The sequence below is a fragment of the Cotesia glomerata genome, linkage group LG4 (assembly GCF_020080835.1).
Source record: "Cotesia glomerata isolate CgM1 linkage group LG4, MPM_Cglom_v2.3, whole genome shotgun sequence".
In the NCBI taxonomy this organism is placed as follows: Eukaryota; Metazoa; Arthropoda; class Insecta; order Hymenoptera; family Braconidae; genus Cotesia; species Cotesia glomerata.
Genome location: NC_058161.1, coordinates 16,619,312 through 16,642,311, shown reverse-complemented (window position 1 = coordinate 16,642,311; position 23,000 = coordinate 16,619,312). Strand labels below are relative to the sequence as shown.

The window sequence follows — 23,000 nt, the reverse complement described above, 5'->3', positions numbered from 1 at the left end:
CTTTGACTGTGAGTGTCAATGCAGTATAAATGACATTTATTTTACAGAAGCGATTTTAATTGGAAATCTGACCCGATATTACTAACAAACATTACGAACTGCAACATTTAATAAAAGTATTGCATTGATTGTAAGCGTCAATACAGTATAGAATCGACATTTATCGTACGCAGACACTTTTAATCCAAATTATAACACAATATTTCTAACAAAAATTACTAACTGAAATTTATTAAGACTATTGCATTGATTTAGAGAATCAATGTGGTCTAAAAATGTAATTTCTTACTCAAAGACAATTTTAATTGAAATTTAAACGCAAATTACTAACAAAATCTACCAATTAAGACATTTATCTGAGCATTACATTGACTATGGTCGTCAATGCACTCTAGAAACGTCATTTTCATACAGAGACACTTTTAACTAAAATTCCGGCCCCATATTACTAATAAAATCTACTAACTGAAACATCTACTGAAAATATTGCATTGATTTTCAGTGTCAATGCAGTACAACTGTGACATTGATTGTTTACGGATACTTTGAATTAGAATTCCAACGCAATATCACCCACACAAACTCTAACACGTTTAATAACTATTACATTGATTATAAATGTCAATGTAGTCAAAAACTGTCATTTCTTGTGCAAAAAAACAACTAAATCTATAACAAAATATTCTTACTATAAACAATAACTATAAACTAAGATTAATTAATTTCATTGCATTGACTTCGAGCGTCAACGCAATCTAAAGCTCAATTTCCTCTCCTAAAAAATACTTTAAATTCAAGTGGTACCGCAAAATTTCCAACAGATTTTATTTTATAAATTAATTAGTTCACACAAGGATACATTGAATTCGAGTGTCAATGCAATCTAAAATTGTCATTTTTACTCAAAGATAAACTTCTAATTAAAATTCAAATGCAGAATTACTACTCATTAAGATGTTTACTAAGGAACGCATTGATTTTGAGCGTCAATGCAGTCTAAAAATCTCAATTTCTCTATGAGCATACCTTTAAGGGGGTATTCTAGTCTAGAAGCATGAATTTCAGGTAATTTTTTGAAGTGCCGTAAAAAAAAGGCAATCAATATTTTTACCATCCATTTTTTTATAAATTATTTATTAACATTACAAGAATACAGAAAAAAATGAAAAAATAGAAAAAGTTGAAAATTCAAAAAATTAGCAGCTGATGAAGTGGGGGGGTCTCAAAAAATTCCTACGTGATCATGCCCACGATTCCAACCCTCCTAGCAATCGGAACAACCTAGAAAAATGTTGTTTGCTTCTGAAAAATTTAGTATTTTTGACTTATGGGGTTCCTCAAATAAACGATTCAAATGTCATAAGTGTTGAAACTAGTGTTTTTCCATGACATTTATGTGGGTGATTCTCTGTAAGAATGTTTCTTGCTGTCCCAGGCATTTTTTTATTGGAAAAATTGTTATTTTGTTACTGAAAAAAATTTGTTACGAAAGTAAAAAAACATTTCTATTTGGAGCATTGAAAATTAAAATGAAATAAATTTTGGTTTTTTTGCTATAAATTCGTAAACCACCGAAATAACAGTCCCCTGGGCTGTCCCATTCCCAAAATTGAAACTTTAAGATTAAATTTTAAATTATTCGTCCATAATATATCATTTTGTCCATAATGTTTATAAACTTCATCAGTTAACTAACAATATTCTTCAATAAAAAGTACCGAAAATTAATTTGTTTTATTAAATTCATTAAACCAAAGTTTGTCCCAGGCATTTTAAGAACAGTCCCCTGCCAGAAGTTCAAAGCCAAAAAAAAAATCCAGCGTGTTATTTTACCTTTTGTAAGGTTTATAAGGATCTAACTAGCCTTAAGTTAATAACCATAGGGCTGTTAGCGCTTTATCGTCATTTTATTTAGTGTCAAAGCACTGTTTGTGCTGGAAATATGTGTCTGGGCCACTTCAAAACTCAGTCCCTTGGCAACTATTTTTATTTATAATTTATTTATAAAATTGGATCCATAAGTCTTAATATTATTCTAATTAATGTAAACATTAATTGAGAACTTGAAAAGTTGAATGCATTGAAATAGTTTGCTTGATTTTTCTCAATTTAATAAAAAAAAAAACAGTCCCCTGTCATGTTATATGGCAAAAGATACACAAATATCAAAAAAACAAAAATTAATTTGGCTGTTTATTTATTATCATTAAGCTGATAGTTTTGTAGCCCTTGTTAATTTTTAACTTCCCGCTAAGAAAATCGAAGATTTTCAAAAATCAGGAAGTTATTGTTTTCACCCCGTTTTGCAAAAACCGAGTTTTCATCAGATCTCGACGTTTGAAGGTCACAGGAAGCTTCCCTGACTATCCCCGCGAGGTTGTCACGGTGTCTGTATGTATGTGTGTGTGTGTGTGTGTGTGTGTGTGTGTGTGTGTGTGTGTGTTTTTTTTTTTTTTTTTTTTTTGTAGGGGGGGGAATCCTTTTTACGGCGTGTGTGTGTGTGTGTGTGTGTGTGTGTGTGTGTGTGTGTGTGTGTGTGTGTGTGTGTGTGTGTGTGTGTGAAAGTATGTGAACCGCTTATAACTTTTGAACGGCTTGACCGATTTCATCGCGGTTGGTGCCATTCGAAAGGGCTTGACCAAACTTAGATTTTGAAAACTATTTGGACCGATTCAGATCAATAGATTTTGAGAAATCTTCAAAAAACTGAAAAAAAAATTTTTTCAAATGTGGTTTTTTTGGAATAACTTTTAAACGGCTTGATGGTTCAATTCCAAAAACTAATCAGCTCTTAACCTCGAAAAACCACGTCGATCGCCACCAGTCCGGTCAAAATCGGTTGATTCGTTCGAGAGATATCGTGAACGAAAGATAACCGAAAAAAGTGTTTTTTCGGAATAACTCCGAAATTTTTAGCGCGATTAATTCAAAATTTGAGATTCTTTGTGAGGCTTGAAAAACTGCGTCGAATGCTGCCAACCGCGTGAAAATCGGTTTATTCATTCAAAAGTTATTGCGGTTTAAAAATTCAAAAAATAGTGTCATCAAATCCCTATCAGACTTTTGAGCTCGAAGAGCTCAAAAGCATAGGAAAACAATCTCTTTGAGCTTGGAGAGCTCAAAATAACCCATAAATTGTATTTTTGAGCTCGAAGAGCTCAAAAACGTCATTGTTGCAATTTTATGCGCCTAAGTATGGAATTAGCGGGAAGTTGCAGGGATGGCCTTCAGGGTCAACCGTTTTCCTAATTTTTTTTTTAATAAAATCAAAAATAATTTGGTCGGAAAATTTTATACAGATTTAAGACGTCCTTACAGAGAATCACCCATGTGTAAATATCATTCTACAAGTGCGATAGAAAATAAATATACAATTTTAGTTGAAAAAATCTTGTTTTTTAGGCACTAAATTTAAAACTTAAAAACCTCCCGCTAAATATACGCGCTTGCGCACCAGCCACCAATCACCAACTGCGTCCTGCGCAGAAACTGTACCAGAATTACCTGTAGCAGTAACCACTCACCTTTCTCTGGTCTCCGAGCCATTACCCCCGTGAGTCATCCGCTCAAAAATTTATTTGTAGGGGTGGGAAAAAAAAATTAATCACTGTTTTTTTCTCCCAAGCATTCAACAGTCAACATAGTATAGTATACTACAAACACTATACTAGTATACTACTAAATACCTTCAGCACAGCACACTCATTCTCCCTCTCTCCAACCACCAGCATTCCTCCATCTTTGTCTCCATTATATGTACCATGCCAACCAGCAAGTACAGTAAGCAGAGCGCCGACCAGTTGTATTTGTATGGTGTAGTCCAGCATTGAGTGAGCAGCCCCTGGTGTAGTCGGTATCATCATCATCATCATCATCATATAGAGTATGACTACTACTCCTTACTATTACTATTACTATTACTGCCCACTGGATTAAAAAAATTAAACAGTGATAAGTGACGAGTGGAGATTTAAGTTTTAAATTAAGAGCAAGACAGCCGTCACAAGTTTTTGTTTTAGTTTTTTAGTTTCTCTTAAACTAAACGGGCGTCGTCGGCCGTCGTTGTCCGTTGTCATACTCGAATCCGTGCCTTGCCTCGCGTCATTCGATTGGCGTCGCGTGTTCTATAGTCACATATTCGCGGAATATATATTAAATTAAATATATATCTATATATATATATAAATGTATGTGAAGTGTTGTAAATTTATGTTGGAGTGATATTGAGAACGTTCAAAGACTCATTCAGATTTTATTGATGAGTCAGATTATTGATAAATTTTTTTTATAAATAATTTTTTTTTTTAATAAAATTTATAAAATTAATTTAATTTAATTTTTTATAAAAATTAAAATAAAAAAAAGTTTGAAGAATTCTCAAGTGACAGTTGGGTGTGTATAAAATTTAACAAGTGGTTTTATTATTATTATTATTGTTATAAGGTATTAATTATTGAATTTTTTTTTTTTTTAGTTGGATAAATGGCTGGAGCTTCAAATATTGGCGGAATATTTTTTAAGATAAATCTGTGATTTAGAGAATAAACATGTGCAAGATTGTTGGAGGTTTTGTGAATTTTAGTGCGGTGAAGTTTTGTGATTGAGAGTTTTTTATAAATTACAAGCAGGTGATTTGGAGCTTGTTCTAAGTTTTAAGAGGACTAGTGATGGGGAGAAAAATTGAGAGCTGGAAATGTCCCGGGACACGGGGAGTTGTCATCGGGAGCATAGTGCTGGGATTACTCTGCGGAACTTTAGGTGAGTTGACTGTATTTTTATCTTTCTTCAGGTAGATATCTCTGTGTATTTACCTTTAGAGCGGTATATATATGTAGGTATGGAGGAGAATAGGTGTGTTGAGGTATTGTAAATGGAGAATGTGGAAAATTTAAGGTTCTAAAGAACTTTTTGAGTCATGGGAAATTTATAAGCTCGAGATTTTAAAGTATAATATTGGAGCGGCTTATGAATTATTTTTACATTTTAAATTTAAGGAAATTGCTAACTTTTTTTTTTTTGAATGAAATTTTTTTGTTATTATTATTATTGTAAAATTATACTTTATTATGATGTTAAAGTTAGCAGTTACTTGACAATTTTTTTTATTTTTAAATTAGTTCCGGAAAATTATTTTTAACAAATTGCTTTTTTAATTTCTATATGTCAATTTTTTTCCTCTATTTTTTTGGAGTAATTTATTTGTAAGTAAAATTCTTAAAATTATGAAACACCTGCTATATTAATTTTCATATTTTATTTATAAATTTTCAACTAGACTAAATTGGGTGACTATATCAAGATATATTAATTAAAAAAATAATGCATTAATTTAGAGTGACAATGCAGTTTGAAATAATTATTTATTGTAAAAAGGCACGTTTGTTAAATAATTTTTAACGCGATAAAATAAATAAATTTAACTCATGAAGATATTATTTAACATGTAAATTAATTTGAAGTGTCAATGCAGCATGTACTGTATTGATTTTAAGCGTCAATGCAAAATCAAAACGTCCATTTCATTTATTAAAAAAATTATAAATAGAATTAAATGTCATAGTAATAACATTGAAAAATGTAAAATTATATTTATAATTTTTCAATTAAATTGAAATGACGCATATAGATTGCATTGACGTCCAAAATCAATGCAATTCTCCAATAATATTTTAATGAGTCAAATTTACTAATATTACCGGTTAAAATTTTTTGAAAAATTTTATCAAATTTATTTTTTTAATATTTTAAAGTTAAGAATTTACTTCTGGAAATTTTATTCTAAAAAAAAATTAACATAAAAATTACAATTATTTCTAAAAGCTTTACTTGTCAAAATTTTACTTTTTTTATAACTAATTAATGCAATGAATTTCAACCAACAAATAGTAAAATTACAAATTTTTTTTATCACTTATTACTTAAAACTTATAAGACATATTTAAAACTATCAAAATTTTTATCTAAAATTTATTCAAAGAGGCAATGAACTGTTACGCAACTATTCAAATTAATTGGACGAATATGAAATGAATTCAAATCATAATTATAATAATAATATTTAATTTAATAATCAAAACTTTCTATTGTCATTCACAACAAAGTACTTGTTTGTTTTTGGTATTTAATCTCTAAGATAATTAATTGTTAACGATACCATAAGCATTTTATAAATCTTTATCTAAAAAAAATTATAGCGTTAATTAAAAGTATAAAAAGTATCTGATAAAAATGTGTAGGTATTGTTACAAGATAGTAATTAGCTGTAATTTACGAGGACAATGATCAATTAAATTTCTTTAGGGAAAAAAAAATTTTTTTTATTATTAAATCTTTCAAATAAATTTTCAATAATCAAATATTTAACTATAATTTAAATTGAAAAAAAAAAAGGTGTCATTCGGCAGCAAAAATGGAAGTAGATTTTTCATTAAAATAAAATGACAACACTAAATTTATATAATAAAATGTAAAAACTAATGCTAAAGTTTAATTTCATCAAATCGACCAGTAAATATTTAATTTTTTATTTGTCTTAAATATACAGATAGATTAATGAGAGCCTATTTGATAAGCTTCAGATGGAGTTTACAGACATTTAATAAGTTATCGAATTTAATAGTAATTGTGCCAACAACCACTAAAACTCACAATTTTATAAAATTTTTAAACTCTTAAATTACTGGCATTTTTAAACTTATTAATCTAGCAAAATATATAGCTATGCAAATTGAAGCTTATTTAATGAGCTTTCAGATAAAATTTACAGCAATTTAGTAAGTTATTTTGTTCAATAGCTATTGAAGGGAGAGACAGTAAAATTTTAAATTTTTCGCTATAATAAATAATTTATAAAAATTTATAATTGCTGTAATTTGTAAACTAACCACCGATTTAGCTCATCTTCGAACTTAACCTTGGAAATCCTCCAAAAAATAAGTACGCTACGTTTTTTTAGAGATCCGATAAGAATTGTGTGAGTTATAGTACACAGAAAAAAAGGTTCACTTGAAAATATTTTTCTTCCTAATTATTTTTTTAAGCAGAAAAAAATTATTTTTTTGACACAAGAAATTTCACTTATTCCAACGAAATTAGTTCTCTTGCTTTAAGAAATACGTATCTTGATTCAAGAAAATTTATTTAAGTCAAGAAAATCTTGTTGTTTTGAGAAAATTCAGCCTCTTGCTCCAAAAAATTTAGTTCTTGATAGAAGTAAATTTTCTGGTCTTGAGAAAAGTTCTCTCTTACTCCAAAAAATTAAATTAAAGATAGAAGTAAATTTTCATTAATCTTTTTATTGATTAACATGTCAAATGGGAAGATCAAATAATATTTCATCATCTTTTTTCATTCAATATATATATATATATATATATATATATATATATATATATATATATATATATATAAATGCACGCTAAAATAATATAAAATGGGTATTTAAATATTCAAAAAAAAAATTTTCTCAAGGTGAGAAAATTTTTTTCTCAGCTGAAGTCGGTGGCGTTGTTTCCCTAAACTATCTAAAAATCTTGATCAAATATAAAAATTTATTGTATCAAGTATTTATGTTAATTTAAATTAAGAAAAAATGACTTCCACCAAGAATAGAATTTAAAGAAAAATTTTTACTTCGGCCAACACAACTTCGGTCTTCTTTCAGACACCCGAAAATTTTCTTGAGCCAAGAATTTTGTTCTGCAGTCAAGAAATTTTTCTTTCTGTGTAGAGACGTAGCTCGACGAGCTGAGTCAAGGAATAGCAAAATTTTTGAAAAGTTCCGTCATAAGGACAAATACAATTTAAATCTACAAATAAAAAAATGTAATTTGTAAAGGGTCAGCCCTCATAAATCAAACTAGGACACTAAGTGTACAATAATCTAATTACAATAACTTCTCTAATAAGATTAATTCAAGCTATGATTATTACACTAATTGCAGTGATATAAATAAGATCAAGGTTGATGTTATGATTATAATTATAAATTACGAATAATGAATATAAATAATATAACAAATGGTGAATAAATTAAATGGGAAGAAAAGTAGGTATAGGTCTTTCTTCTCTAGCAATAGACTTACATACATGTGTGTAATAATAAAAGATGGGAATTAAATGAATAGAAAGAAAATGAAATTTTTAGAGGGGAGAGCAGGAAATAACATACAATCGACGACTCATCGTGTACACGCGTACTCATATCGTACATATATATAAGCGTATGGTTTATATTGTAAGAAGTCAGAGTGTGATTCATCCGTGGGAATGTACTAAATCCACACACACTTACTCACTCACTATTACTCATTTATTTATTATATATGTATGTATGTTAAGTATTTACTAGTATAATAATGCACATACAATGGGGCCGTTTGTACGTATCACCACTTACATTTTTTAAATTTACAATATTTTCTTACTTATACTTCTTACTCATATTTAGATATTTTTAGCCATGTATTACTTTTTATGTTGGCATATGTGATAATATTCATGGATTTTTTATTTATATTTATTGATAAATATTTTTCATGTGAATGAATGAAAATTATTATTATATTTTTATCTTAAATTGGTTGAAATTCATTGCAATAAATTATTATCAAAAAAGTAAAATTTTGATTAGTAGTTTTTAGAAATAATAGTAATTTTTATGTTGATTTTTTTTAGAGTAAAATTTCCAGAAGTAAATTCTTAACTAAAATATTAAAAAAATAAATTTGATAAAATTTTTTCAGGATTTAATTTTTTAATTAACAAAAATTAAAGCTTTTTTATAATAACAATTATATTGAAAATTATATTTTTTATGTTTATTGTCGGAGTAAATTATAATAAAAAATAAAAAATATTTAAAAGTTAAATTTCACATCAAATTTTGGTTAATTTTTGTCTAATAATAAAAATAAATAATAACAATAATGATTTTAAAACGTAAATTGAATATCAAAATAAAAATATTAAAATTTCATAAAAATCAGATAAATAGATTCAGAGATATTGATGAAAAATAAGTACATTGACTTTGAGAATCAATGCAGTATAAAAATTTTATGCTTTGTATAAAGACGCTAGTGTTAAAAAATTTTAACCGGTAATATTAGTAAGTTTGACTCATTAAAATATTATCGGAGAAATGCATTGATTTGGAGCGTCAATGCAATTTATATGCGTCATTTCAATTTAATTGAAAAATTATAAATATAATTTTACATTTTTCAATGTTATTACTATGACATTTAATTCTATTTATAAATTTTTTAATAAATAAAATTGACGTTTTGATTTTGCATTGACGCTTAAAATCAATACAGTATATGCTGCATTGACACTCCAAATCAATTTTCATGTTAAATAATATCTTTCTGAGTGAAATTTGTTAATTTTATCGTGTTAAGAATTTTTTAACAAACGTGTCTTTTTACTATATATAATTATTTTAAACTGCATTGACACTCAAAATCAACGCGGTTTTTAAAATTAATATCTCTTGATCTATCCACCCGATTTTCATGGAATATGGAATTTTGATATGTCTTTAAAATTTAAGTCTAATTATATTATTATTATATTTATTATTATTATTGTTATCAATATTGTAATTTTCGTCTGCATAAATCAATAAAAATCTAAAACCAGAAAAAAAAATAGAAAAGAAGTCTGTAAATTATTAAGTTACATTTAGAAATAATGGAGATTTAAACAACAACAAAAAACACTAGTTTTAATAAATTTTAATATTAATTATAGTTATAAATATAAAACTGCGTTGACATTCAGAATCAATTTACCTCTTAAATAATGCCTTGATAAATAAAATTTATTAATTTTATCGCATAGATATTATCATCATATATATTAGCAAAAATGAGTGTTTTAATTTTAAGTGTCAATCCAGCACGTATTGTATTGATTTTAAGTGTCAATGCAGTGTTAAATCATCATTTTTTATTTTTATCATTTTTTTTTTCAACGAAAAATTAAATAAAGATTCATAGAAATAATAATAATAATTTATATAATTAAATTAGAGTATTATTATTCATTAGAAATTTTTTTTAATTTTTAAAAAGATGTAAGAAAAACCTTTATAAAATTTTTTTCTCCAATTTGTGAACCAAATTGGGATTAAAAAAATAGTTTTAATACAAATTTTACTAATAAATTATAATTATAATGTTTATTTTTTTTTGCAATTCATTTGCAATTTTTCTCACAATAGATTTATATTATAATATAAGTAAGGTTTATACGAATCGATAATATTATCATGTTTAGATACAGTTACGCGATAAAAAAAAATAGAGTACCCGTAATGCCTTCTTATATTACTTGCCCTGAATATTTATTAAAAAAGATAAATATTTAAACAGTATTTCGTATTGAAAATAAATATTTAACTTCTAACTAAAAACGTTAATATTATAATTTTGATAAACTCTTTATTCCAATAACTTCCCAACTTTTGATAATGTTTAATTTTCTCAGCGGGAAGTTAGAGAAAAATAATAATATTAACTTTAAACATTTCTTCCTTACCGACAGTTGAATCCTCCATTTTAAATTAGCTGCCATCTTGTTGACAAGCATAGACTTAATCAAAAAATTTTCAAAATTTGTAATTACACTAATAATAATCGACTGAAATTATATAAATGATATATTACAATAATATTAAATAATAATTGTAGAATTATCTCTACTCTAAATACTATTTTTGTTCTTTGTTAACGGAAAAAAAAGTCTTAAGAAAAAAAACCCACAATCATCTGACCTTTAACATCAAGAACTTCCTGTTCAGCGATTTAATAATTTCAAACATATACAAGTATTAGAATTAAAGATTCTTTACTAAAAATACTTAACAATGTAATCACGACTATTTTTATCAGTCCATAAATTGATATAAAAATACTTATAATTTACTATAATTCATCATTCTCCATGATTCACACCGATGTCGTAATACCTCCGTACAATCATATCATGCTTTATCAAACATTCTTTTAAGAATTGCTCACCACAAATTTGACTAAATTCTGTGTACTTATTACAAATTTCTCATTTTTTTAGATGCAGCCCACTTCCGACCATCAAGGCAAGCAGATTTTCGCACGCAATACTTGAGTATCGACGATTCAATGGTAATCTTGAAATAATTATTAGAATAATCAATTATTAATAGACATTTGATGATTTTAAAAATTTTTTTGAAGAATGTTGCATAGAAATTGAAGAAATTTTATTGATTTTTAAAAATTTATTTAAAGTTATTAAGAGAAAATAATAGAAAAATATTTAAATAATTTATTTGCCCGGGTAATTTTTAAATTAACTTATTTTTTTAATTCAAATTCAAGCGGCAGTGACGTAGTATTATATCCGGCGTGCAACGCTATCTTACAGAGAGTTTTAAAACTATATCTATGCTTATGTTGTCTTCTTAAATAAATAAATAAACAGCTTTTTTATAATATAGGATATATTTGTCGGTGAAATAAATTAATAAATGTAGAAAAAATATTTTAACAAAGAATGAAATAATTATTTGTAAAAAATAATAATTATTAAAAAGTGCGAACAGATAAATACTGACCGATATTTAACAACAATACTTCACCTACACCCGGACAAGTTATAAGTCTTGTTTCTTCAACCCGACATCAACCATATTGTTTATTTATTCGAGATTATTTTGCATTAATAAAAAAAAATTATCTGCTGTATTACTTGACAATATTTATTTTGTTAGGTTAAGCTTAACTGGTTAGTGATTTATGGTGATCTGAATATATAAAATACAAGAAGTTAATGTAATTTTCATTGTTTGTTCTTGCCGCAACGAATATAATTACGTCACAGCTTATCACAACTTGTCTTTACACTAAAATTTTCATTTTTTATAATTAATTTAAAAATAAAATTGTTTATCAAAAAATTATCAGAATATTCTTCAAACAAATAATTCTTCAATTTATATTTTAATTTTTGTTGATAAAAATTTAATGCAAGTTCTCTATTAAGAAGAAATATTGTTATTAGTTTGTTCCAATTGAGGTTAAGTCAGCAAAAATAAAAGAAATTTATTATCATATATTACTTCTCTAACTTATATAAAATCAATATAACTTCTCTATTAAAAAATAATTTTCTATTGCACGCCTCATAAGCGAAGCGGATGAGGTAGTGCTCTACTCTCTCGCTGTACAAAAATCAAGTGATTTTTTGAACTAAAATTGTCTCTATTTATTTTCTATCGCACTTGAAGAATAATATTTACACATAAATGTCATGGAAAAACGCTTGTTTCAACATTTATAACATTTTTAAAAGACATTTTGCTTTTTAAGTAAATAAAAAAAATGTTTAAAAAAATTATTCCGTGGACATCCGTGTGTCTGATGTATGTATGGAAACTGGCGTGATCACAATAACTGCCGAAAAACTTAACTGATCAAGTCCATTTTTTTTATACGCTTCAGTATTATCCAAAACTAAATCATTTTGAAGATCACGGTCTAATTCAATGTAGTTTAATTATAATTAGCAATAAACTAAAATTCACTTATCGTTTGTATATCTATATCTATGTAAATAAGGTTCGTTTACAACACATGCGCAGTACTTTTTTTTTCTGGGTGAACAATGGCGCGAAAGATTTAAAAGTATTTTTATTTTATTTTAATCAATTTTACTATGTAAAATGTGATTATGAGGCGTGCAGTTTTGGGTTTTCCAAACTTTTTTTAAATTTATCCTTCAAATAAAATTCAAAAATAATCAAGTGTCTAAGTAATTTATTTCTTCACATCACAAATAACAGAAAATTAATTCTAACTTCACTTTATTTTCCAGACAAAAGATGACAACCACAACCACAAGCCCGTATTTTCGGATTGTTCGAGTTCCTTAAAACCGAGAGTGAAAGAAGACGAGCCCGCTGGAACAGTGGTCGTGCAAGTCCACGCAGTAGACCGAGACTCGCCAGAAGAAGGAGGTAATTGTCGCTTCTCACAAAATATAACCAAATTTTTGAATTAATATCGCACGTGTTAGTGTTTTTCGTGCAAGCTGCTCGTGTTTGATTTTATTTAACTTAACTAATTAATTACAACAAAGCTCCTAAAAAATTATTTTTTTAATTTTTAATTTTATTTATTTTTGTTTATTTATTTTTTTTTATTCACCCCAAACTTTTAGGTACCATAACTTACAGTTTTGTCACGGCGCCTGGTGAAAAATTAAAATTTGAGATAAATAATGTCACTGGATTAATTAAAACCACCCAGGTAATTGATCGAGACGAGCCGGCGCGTGAAAAAGAAGCTTATTTAACAGTATTAGCGACGGACAATGGTCGCCCGCAGCTTGATGACGTTTGTACCTTTAAAGTTACCATCGAAGATGTTAATGATAACGCCCCTGTCTTTGACAAAGTCGTAAGTGTATTAGTTTTTTTTTTTTATTTTTATTTATTTCATTTTTATTTATTTATAACCAACTATTCATGCCATCGCACTGCTTGTCACGTGAATTTTTTTTAAGTTTACTAATAATTTTACTAGGTCTTACGAGGATTCACTACTATGCAAACAATTCAAAAGGTTTGCTGTTTGCTTATGTTCATTGTGATGCATTCACTAATTACTAGTTACTTTTAATTAATTGTTCATATTAATTATTAATTATTTATTATTAATTATTAATCATTCACTACCATACTGTGTGACAAATACCAAAAGGGAGTAAAAAAAATTTTTTTTCAATCTTTGTAAAAATATTTTAAACTTAAAAGTGAAAAAAAAATTTTTGTAAGCCAAAAAAGCGTTTGTCTAAAATTCTACGCTAGTTTTTGATTTAGGAACTTAAAAATTTAGTGATCTGAAGCCAAAAGGGCGGAGAAAATTTTTTTTGTCAATCTTTGCAAGCAAATTCAAAGCTTAAAAATGAAAAAAAAAATTTATCAAGCCAAAAGGACGTATGTATAAAAATGTACGCCTGTTTTGGGTTTAGGAATTTTAAAATTTAGTGATATAAAGCCAAAAGAGCGTAGAAATTTTTGGTAATTATTTAAAAATGGGGTCAACCCCATTTTGGGCCATAACTAGGTGAAAAATTAACATTTAAAAATTTTTTTTTGGATTCTGTTTGTTTTTACGGCGCATTTATGATAAAAAATGTCGTGAAAAGAAAAAATAAAGATTTTGATAACTTTTTTTGCCTTTAAAAGTTGGAAAAAATATTGGCTTTCATGTTTTTAGATAAAATTTCTATTTTATCTTTTTTTGATATATTTTTTTTTGAAAAATCCATAAACGAAGAATTAAAAAAAAATTTGATCAATTTGATTAAAAAAAAATTTTTCTACGGCCAAACAAAGAGTAAAATGGGATTGATCCCACTCGTAAACAATTATCAAATTTTAGTGACATCTACTTGTCTTATTAATCGATTTCTTCGTCATCTTAGTTTATTTTCATATCCTGAGTATTATTTTTATCTACTTTTATTTTTCGACCTTTTTGTCAACCTTCTGTCATAAACACATCTATTTTTTTCTCCGCTTTTCTGCTTAAAAAAATTTATTTTAAATCCAAGAGGGCGTATAGGGATCCGCTTTTTGGCTCTAGTAATAGAGCCATGTCATATATATAATATATAAAAAAATCACGTGCGTACTCAAATTAAAGGTTTCGATGAACGTAACATCAGGATGAGCTTATCTTTTTAAAAATGTCAATAACTAAGTCATTACATTTTATTTTGACCACTGATAATATTTCTAATGATATAAGCTTATTCTGACGTTATGCTAATCAAGACCTTTCATTTGAATATCCACACGAATTTTTTATATATTTTATATATTTTACAAATATCATATGTATAAAATATATTAAAAAACCATGTACATACTCAAATGAAAGGTCTCGATGAGCGTAACATCAGGATGAGATGATATCTCTAAAAATGTCAATAATTAAGTAATTGCATTGTATTTAATCGACTAATGATATTTCTAAAGATCAAGTTCTTAGAACAAGACCTTTCATGGTAATCCCAGATAGCCATCGTGATAGTAACTTGCCAGAAATCTACTGCCGGAATTGGTACTACAAAGTGTGGGTAAATTGGCAGTAAATTTCCAGGGAACTTGAGTACAACTTGAATACAAAAGTTTACCTGGCCTTTATTGCCGTTAAGTTGTACGTAAGTTATCTTCTACATTACCTACAAGTTTTGCTATCAAATTAATTACTAATGGCGGCAGTAGATTTCCGTCAAATTGTATGTAAATGTCACTCAGCAAAAACTTGCCGTTAACTTAACGTTAAATTGACTGCAATGGCTAATTGGTAAATTTTTGTCGAGTAACTCTGGCTATCTGGGATTCAAATAATTTTTTTCTATTGACTTTAACATTGTTAACGATTGTTGAGTTGGCAAAAAAAATTTTGTATCCACCCTTTTGGCACAAAACCCTATCTAACTGATGAAATAAAGCTTTTTGGCATTTGTCACGTGATATATATCTTCTAGAGATTAATTTTAGATAGAAATTTTTATTAAAAATCCGCAAAATCAGTAAATTTTTCCAATTCTTATGAGTATTAATAGTCATAGCGCCCTCAGTTGGAATTTTGGATACTAAATGTTAGAATTGAACTCTAGCGCACTCTGTTGAAGTTCTCAGGAACTAATTGTGAGACCTCTGAACAAAATTAACTCTAGAAGATATTGTTTAGATAGAATACTGTGGGATATTGGTAAAAAAATGTAATTTTTGCAGGTTTACACAGAATCAGTGCCCCAAGATCACCCATTGAATGCCGAGGTTATGCGTGTATCCGCGACGGATATCGATGACGGTAATAACTCCGTGATTCAATACAGTCTCACTGCCTCAAGAAACACCGACGATGATTCTTATTTCAAAATAGATGAGAAGACTGGAGTGATTTATCTCAACAAAACGATTAAGGTACTACAGTTCTTTCACTTTTGATGACTTAACCTCAATTGGAACAAACTAATAACAATATTTTTTCTTAATAGAGAACTTGCATTTCATTTTTATCGATAAAAATTAATATATAAATTGAAAAACTACTTATTTGAAGAATATTTGGATAATTTTTATACTAAAAATTTTAATTTTTAAATTAATTATAAAAAATGAAAATTTTAGTGTAAAATTTTAATGTAAAATAATCTCGAATAAATAAAAAATATGGCTGATGTCGGGTTGAAGAAACAAGACTTAAAACTTGTCCGGGTGTAAGTGAAGTATTGTTGTTAAATATCGGTCAGTATTATCTGTCCGCGCTTTTTAATAATTATTATTTTTCACAAATAATTGTTTTATTCTTCGTTAAATTTTTTTTTTTTTACATTTATTAATTTATTTCACCGACAAATATATCTTATATTATAAAATAGCCGTTTATTTATTTATTTAATTGTTTATTTAAGAAGACAACACAAACATGGATATAGTTTCAAAACTCTCTGTAAGATAGCGTTGCGCGCCGGATATAATACTACGTGACTGCCGCTTGAATTTGAATTTTAAAAATAAGTTAATTTAAAAATTACCCGGGCAAATAAATTATTTAAATATTTTTCTTCTATTTTCTCTTAATAACTTTAACTAAACTTTTAAAAAACAATAAAATTAAAAAAAATGCAACTTCTCTATTATAATTATACAAAAAATATTATTATGTATTTTTTAATGCTCAAATAATCAAAATAAAAAACCATGCAATTTACGTCTTCCAGCACGATCCAAACTACAAATTCCGTCTGATAGCCCGAGCGCAAGATTTAGGCCGCCTGGAGCCAAAAGCCAGCGAAATTGACCTTGAAATCCGCGTGGTGGAGTCCTACAAAAAAGCTCCAACGTTCTTAGGAATCTCCACAAGCAATCACAACCCTCTAACCATCCCCGAGGACTTCAAAAATTACTCAGCATCTCTAGTCCAGATCACCGCGGCTTCAAACATTCCCGACAACCCAAACGGGTTGATCTTCGAGCTTGTAACCGGTGGAACCGAACAAGCAAACAAAGCAAACACATTCCGTCTCGAATCCGAGGGGAACACTGCCCACATAAAACTGTCCCAGAACCTGGACTACGAGCGAGTAACCGAGTACACGTTGATAGTCCGAGTCCAGAACAACTACGACCTGGCCGCCGAAACAGTGGTGAACATCCAGGTCGAGGACGTCAACGACAACTTCCCCGTATTCGTCGAAATGAAGAAAGGAAGCGTGTTAGAAAACGAACCTAAAGGAGTTCCAGTGATGCAAGTCCGCGCCATCGACCGGGACGGAACCGAAGCTAACAACCAAGTCACCTACGAACTGGACAACCACAAAGACCTGTTTGCTATCGACAAGTACACCGGAAACATCACCACCCTGACCTCCTTTGATCGTGAGAAGGTAGACTCCTACAACATCAAAGTAATAGCCACTGACAACTCCCCTAGTGCTTCAATCCCGACCGGAGGCCCTAACAAAGGTCAGCAGGACTTCAGGATTGAAATCGCTGATAAAAATGACAACCCACCGCATTTTAACCGCTCAGTCTACACCGCTAACTCCATATTGGAGAACACCAACATCAACGCTCTGGTCACTGAAGTCAAAGCTGACGACAACGACACAGCAAGTCCCGTAATTTACTCAATAATTGGCGGGAATGCAGACGACAGCTTCTACATAGAGGCCACCACCGGTAAGATCCGGATAAAACAGTCCCTAGACTACGAGAAGGTTACAGAGTACAACCTTACCGTCCGAGCGTTCGACGGTCTTTACGCAGACAACGCTACAGTGAAAATCTTCATTGAGAACGTTAATGACAACCTTCCAGTGTTCTTGCCAGGTGACAGGAACCCAACGATTGACGAAGAAACTAATATGGGTAATTGCGTTACCACCGTGACTGCCTACGACCCTGACATCAAGAACAGGAGCGCTGATCAGCACATCGCCTACTTTATCGTCAAGGAAGACCAGCAGCCGCTGCTAGAGATCCTTAAGAATGGCTGTATAAAGTTGAAAAAGCCTCTGGACCGCGATCCGCCCGGAGGGTATCCAATGTGGCCAGTGATAGTCATGGCGCGGGATGAAGATGGCGCCCCTACTGCGCTTCAAGACATTGTTCGGGTGAACATAACCTTGAATGACCTGAACGACAATGCTCCGTTCCTGGACATGCCTCAGCCGGTAGTCTGGTACGAGAACCAGCTTCCGGATAACATAACCAAGCTTCGTGCTCGTGACTTTGACTCAGAAGAAAACGGACCGCCGTTTAGATTCTCGATAGACCCAGCGGCTGATAATAGCGTTGATTTGTTCGCGAAGTTCAGTATTATTGGAGACGATCTTAGAGCTAATGTCATGTTTGATCGTGAGGATCAAAAGCAGTATCTCATACCGATTGTCATCTCCGACAGCGGACGGCCTGTGGCAATGACTGGAACTTCAACGCTAACAGTGGTGATTGGTGATGAAAATGACAACGCGATGGAAGAAGGAACTAGTTCTATCTTCGTGTATAATTACAAGCCTAAAAACCCTCCGGAGGAACCGGTACAGGATACTGAGATCGGTAGGGTGTATGTCAACGACCTGGACGACTGGGATCTACCGGACAAGCGGTTCTCCTGGCTAGAGAACGGAGATTATCACAAAGGATTCAGCTTGGACGAACACACCGGGATGATAACGATGCTCGGTTCCAACCCTTGGACGGACGGAACCTTCCTGCTGAAGTTCGTCGTCAAGGAATCGAGCCCCAGGATCCCCAGCCACTCCGTGAACGCTTATGTGAATGTCACGGTCAAGTTGATCCCCGAGGAAGCTGTTGTCAAGTCGGGTTCCATCAGGTTCTACGACGCCACTGCTGAGGAGTTCGTCGCACCGAGGCGAGACTCAATTGCCAGTAAAAAAGACACGTTCCACGCGAGACTAGCCGCCATTTTAAACACTACTATTGAGAATGTTGATGTATTCACTGTTCTGACTTCCCCCCACCAGCAGAACTTCCAGAACAATGACACCAAAAAACATGTTCCACTTCTGGACGTTCGGTTCTCGGCACACGGCAGTCCGTACTACGCACCGGAGAAGCTCAACACGATTCTATCTCGGAACGCGGTGAACATAGAACGAGAACTTGACATGGACATAATGATGATCAGCATCGACGAGTGCTTGATAGAAAATGTCCACTGCAACAACTCATGCCGGAACTACCTGAACATTTCTGCAACTCAGCCGTACGTTATTTACACCAACCTAACCTCCTTCGTAGGAGTCAGGGCAGTAGTGGATCCTCAGTGCACTTGTCATGTAGCGGAACCAATTTACTGCTTAAATGGTGGAACTCCTTTGTTAGCTGGAACATCGCTGCAAAACGGCGAAATTGTTGGAACCGAAAGGTGTGAGTGTCCTCCCGGGCTTGAGGGTCCTAGGTGTGAGCTCCTGGACATCGCGTTCCACGGTGACGGCTGGGCTGTAATGCCTGCAATGGAACAAGCTTGTGATGACAATCACCTGGGTGTCGAACTTAAGACTTATCATGAATACGGATTGATTTTTTACGTCGGACCGATGATGTACAACAAGTTCGGGGTTCCAGATTTCTTGGCCGTGGAACTGCAGAAAGGTTACCCGGTTTTGTATATTAATTACGGAAGTGGAACACTTAGGTTGCAATACACTGAGATTATGGTTAGTGATGGTAAGGAACATCGCCTTGACATCTACTGGACAAAGTCTACGGTAGAATTGAAAGTTGATAACTGTGGAAGTTCCTCGTGTTTGTGTTTCGGAGGACCGCCACCTAGTAATAAGTTCCTTAATGTTAACTCGCCGATACAAATTGGCGGGAACGGAATGGTAAGTACGGACTTTTACGAACTGAGCGAGCTTTATAATTGGACTGTCACGCCAACAGACCGCGGGTTCTATGGATGCATTCGGAACATGACTATCAATGGTAATACTTATAATTTTGGAAATTTGGCGCTGGCGAAAAATGCCTACGCCGGATGCGACAGTGGAATGGCCAAGGCGGTATCATTCTCGCTGGACACAAACTTCTGGGTGGTGATTGCGGTTTGTTTGATCATCTTGTTCCTGCTGGTGGTGGGAATCTTCGCTCACAGAAGAAGAAGCGATGAGCATTACAAGGACATGGACGACATTAGAGAGAATATTATTAACTATGAAGACGAAGGTGGCGGCGAACAGGACACTGGGTATGATCTCAATGTTCTCAGGAGGATCTACGACTCCCCGAGTGTCCTAGGTGGTGGTAATGGCGGTATTGACGCTAAGCTAGCCTCGGTTATTAATCAGGGCAAAGCCGGGGAAGAGATTCCTGATATTTGCAGCTTTCTTGACGGAAAGAAGTCCAATTGTGATAAGGATCCGGATATCAATCCGTTTGATGATGTCAGGCATTATGCGTATGAGGGAGATGGAAATTCTGATGGGTCATTGTCTTCATTGGCTTCTTGCACTGATGATGGCGATCTTAAGTTTAATTACTTGTCGAACTTCGGACCTAGGTTCAGGAAATTGGCGGATATGTATGGAGAGGAACCTAGTGATGATGATGATGACGACGATGATGATGATGATAATGGCCCGGATGTTGATGTTGATAATGATAGTAATATTAATGGAGACGCTTGCAGGCGCAGGAGGTTCCGGCAAGATGATCATGGGAATAATTCTGATAGGCCTGCGCCCATGCCTAGAAGAAATCCGGGGAATGATGAGAGAGAGAGTGAGAGTTGGTGTTGAGTTTATTGTGATTATTACTAGGGTTGCTAAGAGTTTTTGTGATTTTTATGGTCTTTTTTTGGTCATAGAAAGTTTTTATAGTAATTATGGAAATTTTAGGAAGAATTGTTAACGTTGTTAATTCTATTAGCAGCCATTTTGTTTTGTAAAGTTAAGACTAGCGTGCGCAACAATAGTACCAACAGTTAAAAACTTGAGATTAATAATGGCGACGTTTGGCTATAGTAAGAAGTATGGTTATGTTTATTATAAAAAACAGTTAAATGTGTCATTAATATTAGGATTAATAAGAATGAAATTGACAGCTGATAATTTCTAGGATTTTCTTTAATATAAATTACAAAAAAAAATTTCTAAAAAATTCCACTTGCGGATGTTTCAGAAAATTGATGTAATTTTTTTTTAAATATTTTCTTAGTAATTTATTTGTAAAAATTCTGAAAACTGATGACTGTTAATTTCAGTTTATTAGAACTGAAAACAATCAATTTCAATTTATTAAGGCAGTTTTTTATATTAAAAACACTAAAATCACTATTAATTTCAATAATAATTAGAAAAATTTTCAGAAGAATTGCAAATTTTAATAGTCAAGTTGTTAATTCTATTTGCAGCCATTTTATTTAGCAAAGTTAAGAATAGTGTGCACTACTGATGCGCGCGGAACAATAGTACCAACAGTTAAAAACTTGAGATTAATAATGGTGTGACATTTAACTACAACAAGAATTATGGTTATGTTTAACTATAAAAAAACAAATGGAATGTTTCATTAATATTAAAATCAAAATTAACTTACATTTAATTTCTATAATTTTTCTACACACAAATTATTAAAAAAAAAATTTTTCTAAAAAATTCCTCTTGTTGATGATTTAAAAAATTATTGATGTAATTTTTTCAAAAATTTTAAGAACAGATTTTTTATAATTTTAATTTAATAACAAATTTTATTAATATTAAAAACACTTAAATCACTGATAAATTTACAAATTAAAGAACGTTAATTCTGTTACCAGTTGCCATTTTGTTTATCTGTCAAAATTAAGACTATAGTGCACACTTGTGATGCGCGCGCAACTATAATACCAACTACTGAAACTATATATTTATAATGTTGAAATTTGACTATAGTAAATAGTATAGTTTATGTTAACCATAAAAAAAATGTGTCATTAATATAGACCATTAAAATCACAAAAATTTTTAACCAATTACTAGTAAAGAGCTTGATAGTAAAACAAAAAAATCTCATTTACGTAATATCATTATTATGTACTTAATTATTATAATTAATTGTAACACTAGTTAATATTAATATTAATAACTAAAACTTAAAAGGCTAAACGAAAGTCTACATAACCTCAAAAGGGAATCAATTTTGTAACTAAAATAATTTGTGCCTTACACACGCCTTATTATAACAAAAGTAATTTAAGTATAAGTAGTAACAATTATCAAACAACTAATCATTCCACGTACACGAATTAATTTTTCGAAAAAATATTATTAAATAAAATAAAATATAAATGCAAGTCGTTTTAAGAGCGTTAATAACGCCAAAGAAAAATTAATTTACGAACGCCGATGGCAGCTAAAAAATCAAAGTGATTTTTGTATTTAAAAATATTCGCTTATATAATTATTATTATTATTATTTATAATTTCAATGAGAATTTAATTAATTTTCAAAAAAATAATTGACCATATAGATAGTTAGATTTAGTTTAATTTAATTTACGGAACAGAGGTATTAAATTAAAAAAAAAAAAAAAAAAACAATCATTGTAATTTGTATTTATACACATTAGCGTATTTTTTATTTACATACTTATTAATTACCCAGTAATTAATTTAAAATGAATTATTTTTTTGTCGAAACATTTTTTCGGTTCCAGATTATTTACTTTTTTTTACTGAAAAAATCTTTCAAGACTGAAATTTTTTATTTTCTTTTTTGATCTTCCATTGTTTTGACTCATGCATTTATTAAACAATTTTTCACTGAGGATAATTGTTTTAAAAGTATTTACAATATAAAAAAATAAGATGCGTTGATTTTAGAGCTAACTTCTTAGGTTGCGGAAAAAAGTTTAAAACTTTTAGGTTAGAGAGAAACAATGCGACTTTTTAAGGGTTAATATTGTTTTTTTGAACATTTGCAGCTA

The 23,000-nt window shown here is 30.4% G+C and overlaps 1 protein-coding gene across 2 annotated transcripts; it reads left to right on the top strand.

The window, feature by feature from the left end:
- Positions 1 to 4,289: 4,289 nt before the first annotated feature.
- Positions 4,290 to 21,172, top strand: LOC123262404 (DE-cadherin). Of its 2 annotated transcripts, XM_044724581.1 has the most exons (7): positions 4,290 to 4,392; positions 4,475 to 4,758; positions 11,080 to 11,150; positions 12,862 to 13,003; positions 13,207 to 13,445; positions 15,797 to 15,988; positions 16,789 to 21,172. In XM_044724581.1, exons 2-7 carry the CDS (start codon positions 4,668 to 4,670, stop codon positions 20,830 to 20,832), a joined length of 4,779 nt encoding a protein of 1,592 aa, XP_044580516.1. In that variant the 5' UTR covers positions 4,290 to 4,392; positions 4,475 to 4,667; the 3' UTR covers positions 20,833 to 21,172. The 2 variants fall into 2 exon arrangements, with proteins under 2 accessions (XP_044580516.1, XP_044580517.1); XM_044724582.1 differs by lacking the exons at positions 4,290 to 4,392; positions 4,475 to 4,758; positions 11,080 to 11,150; positions 12,862 to 13,003; positions 13,207 to 13,445 and adding an exon at positions 13,578 to 13,610.
- Positions 21,173 to 23,000: the final 1,828 nt, after the last annotated feature.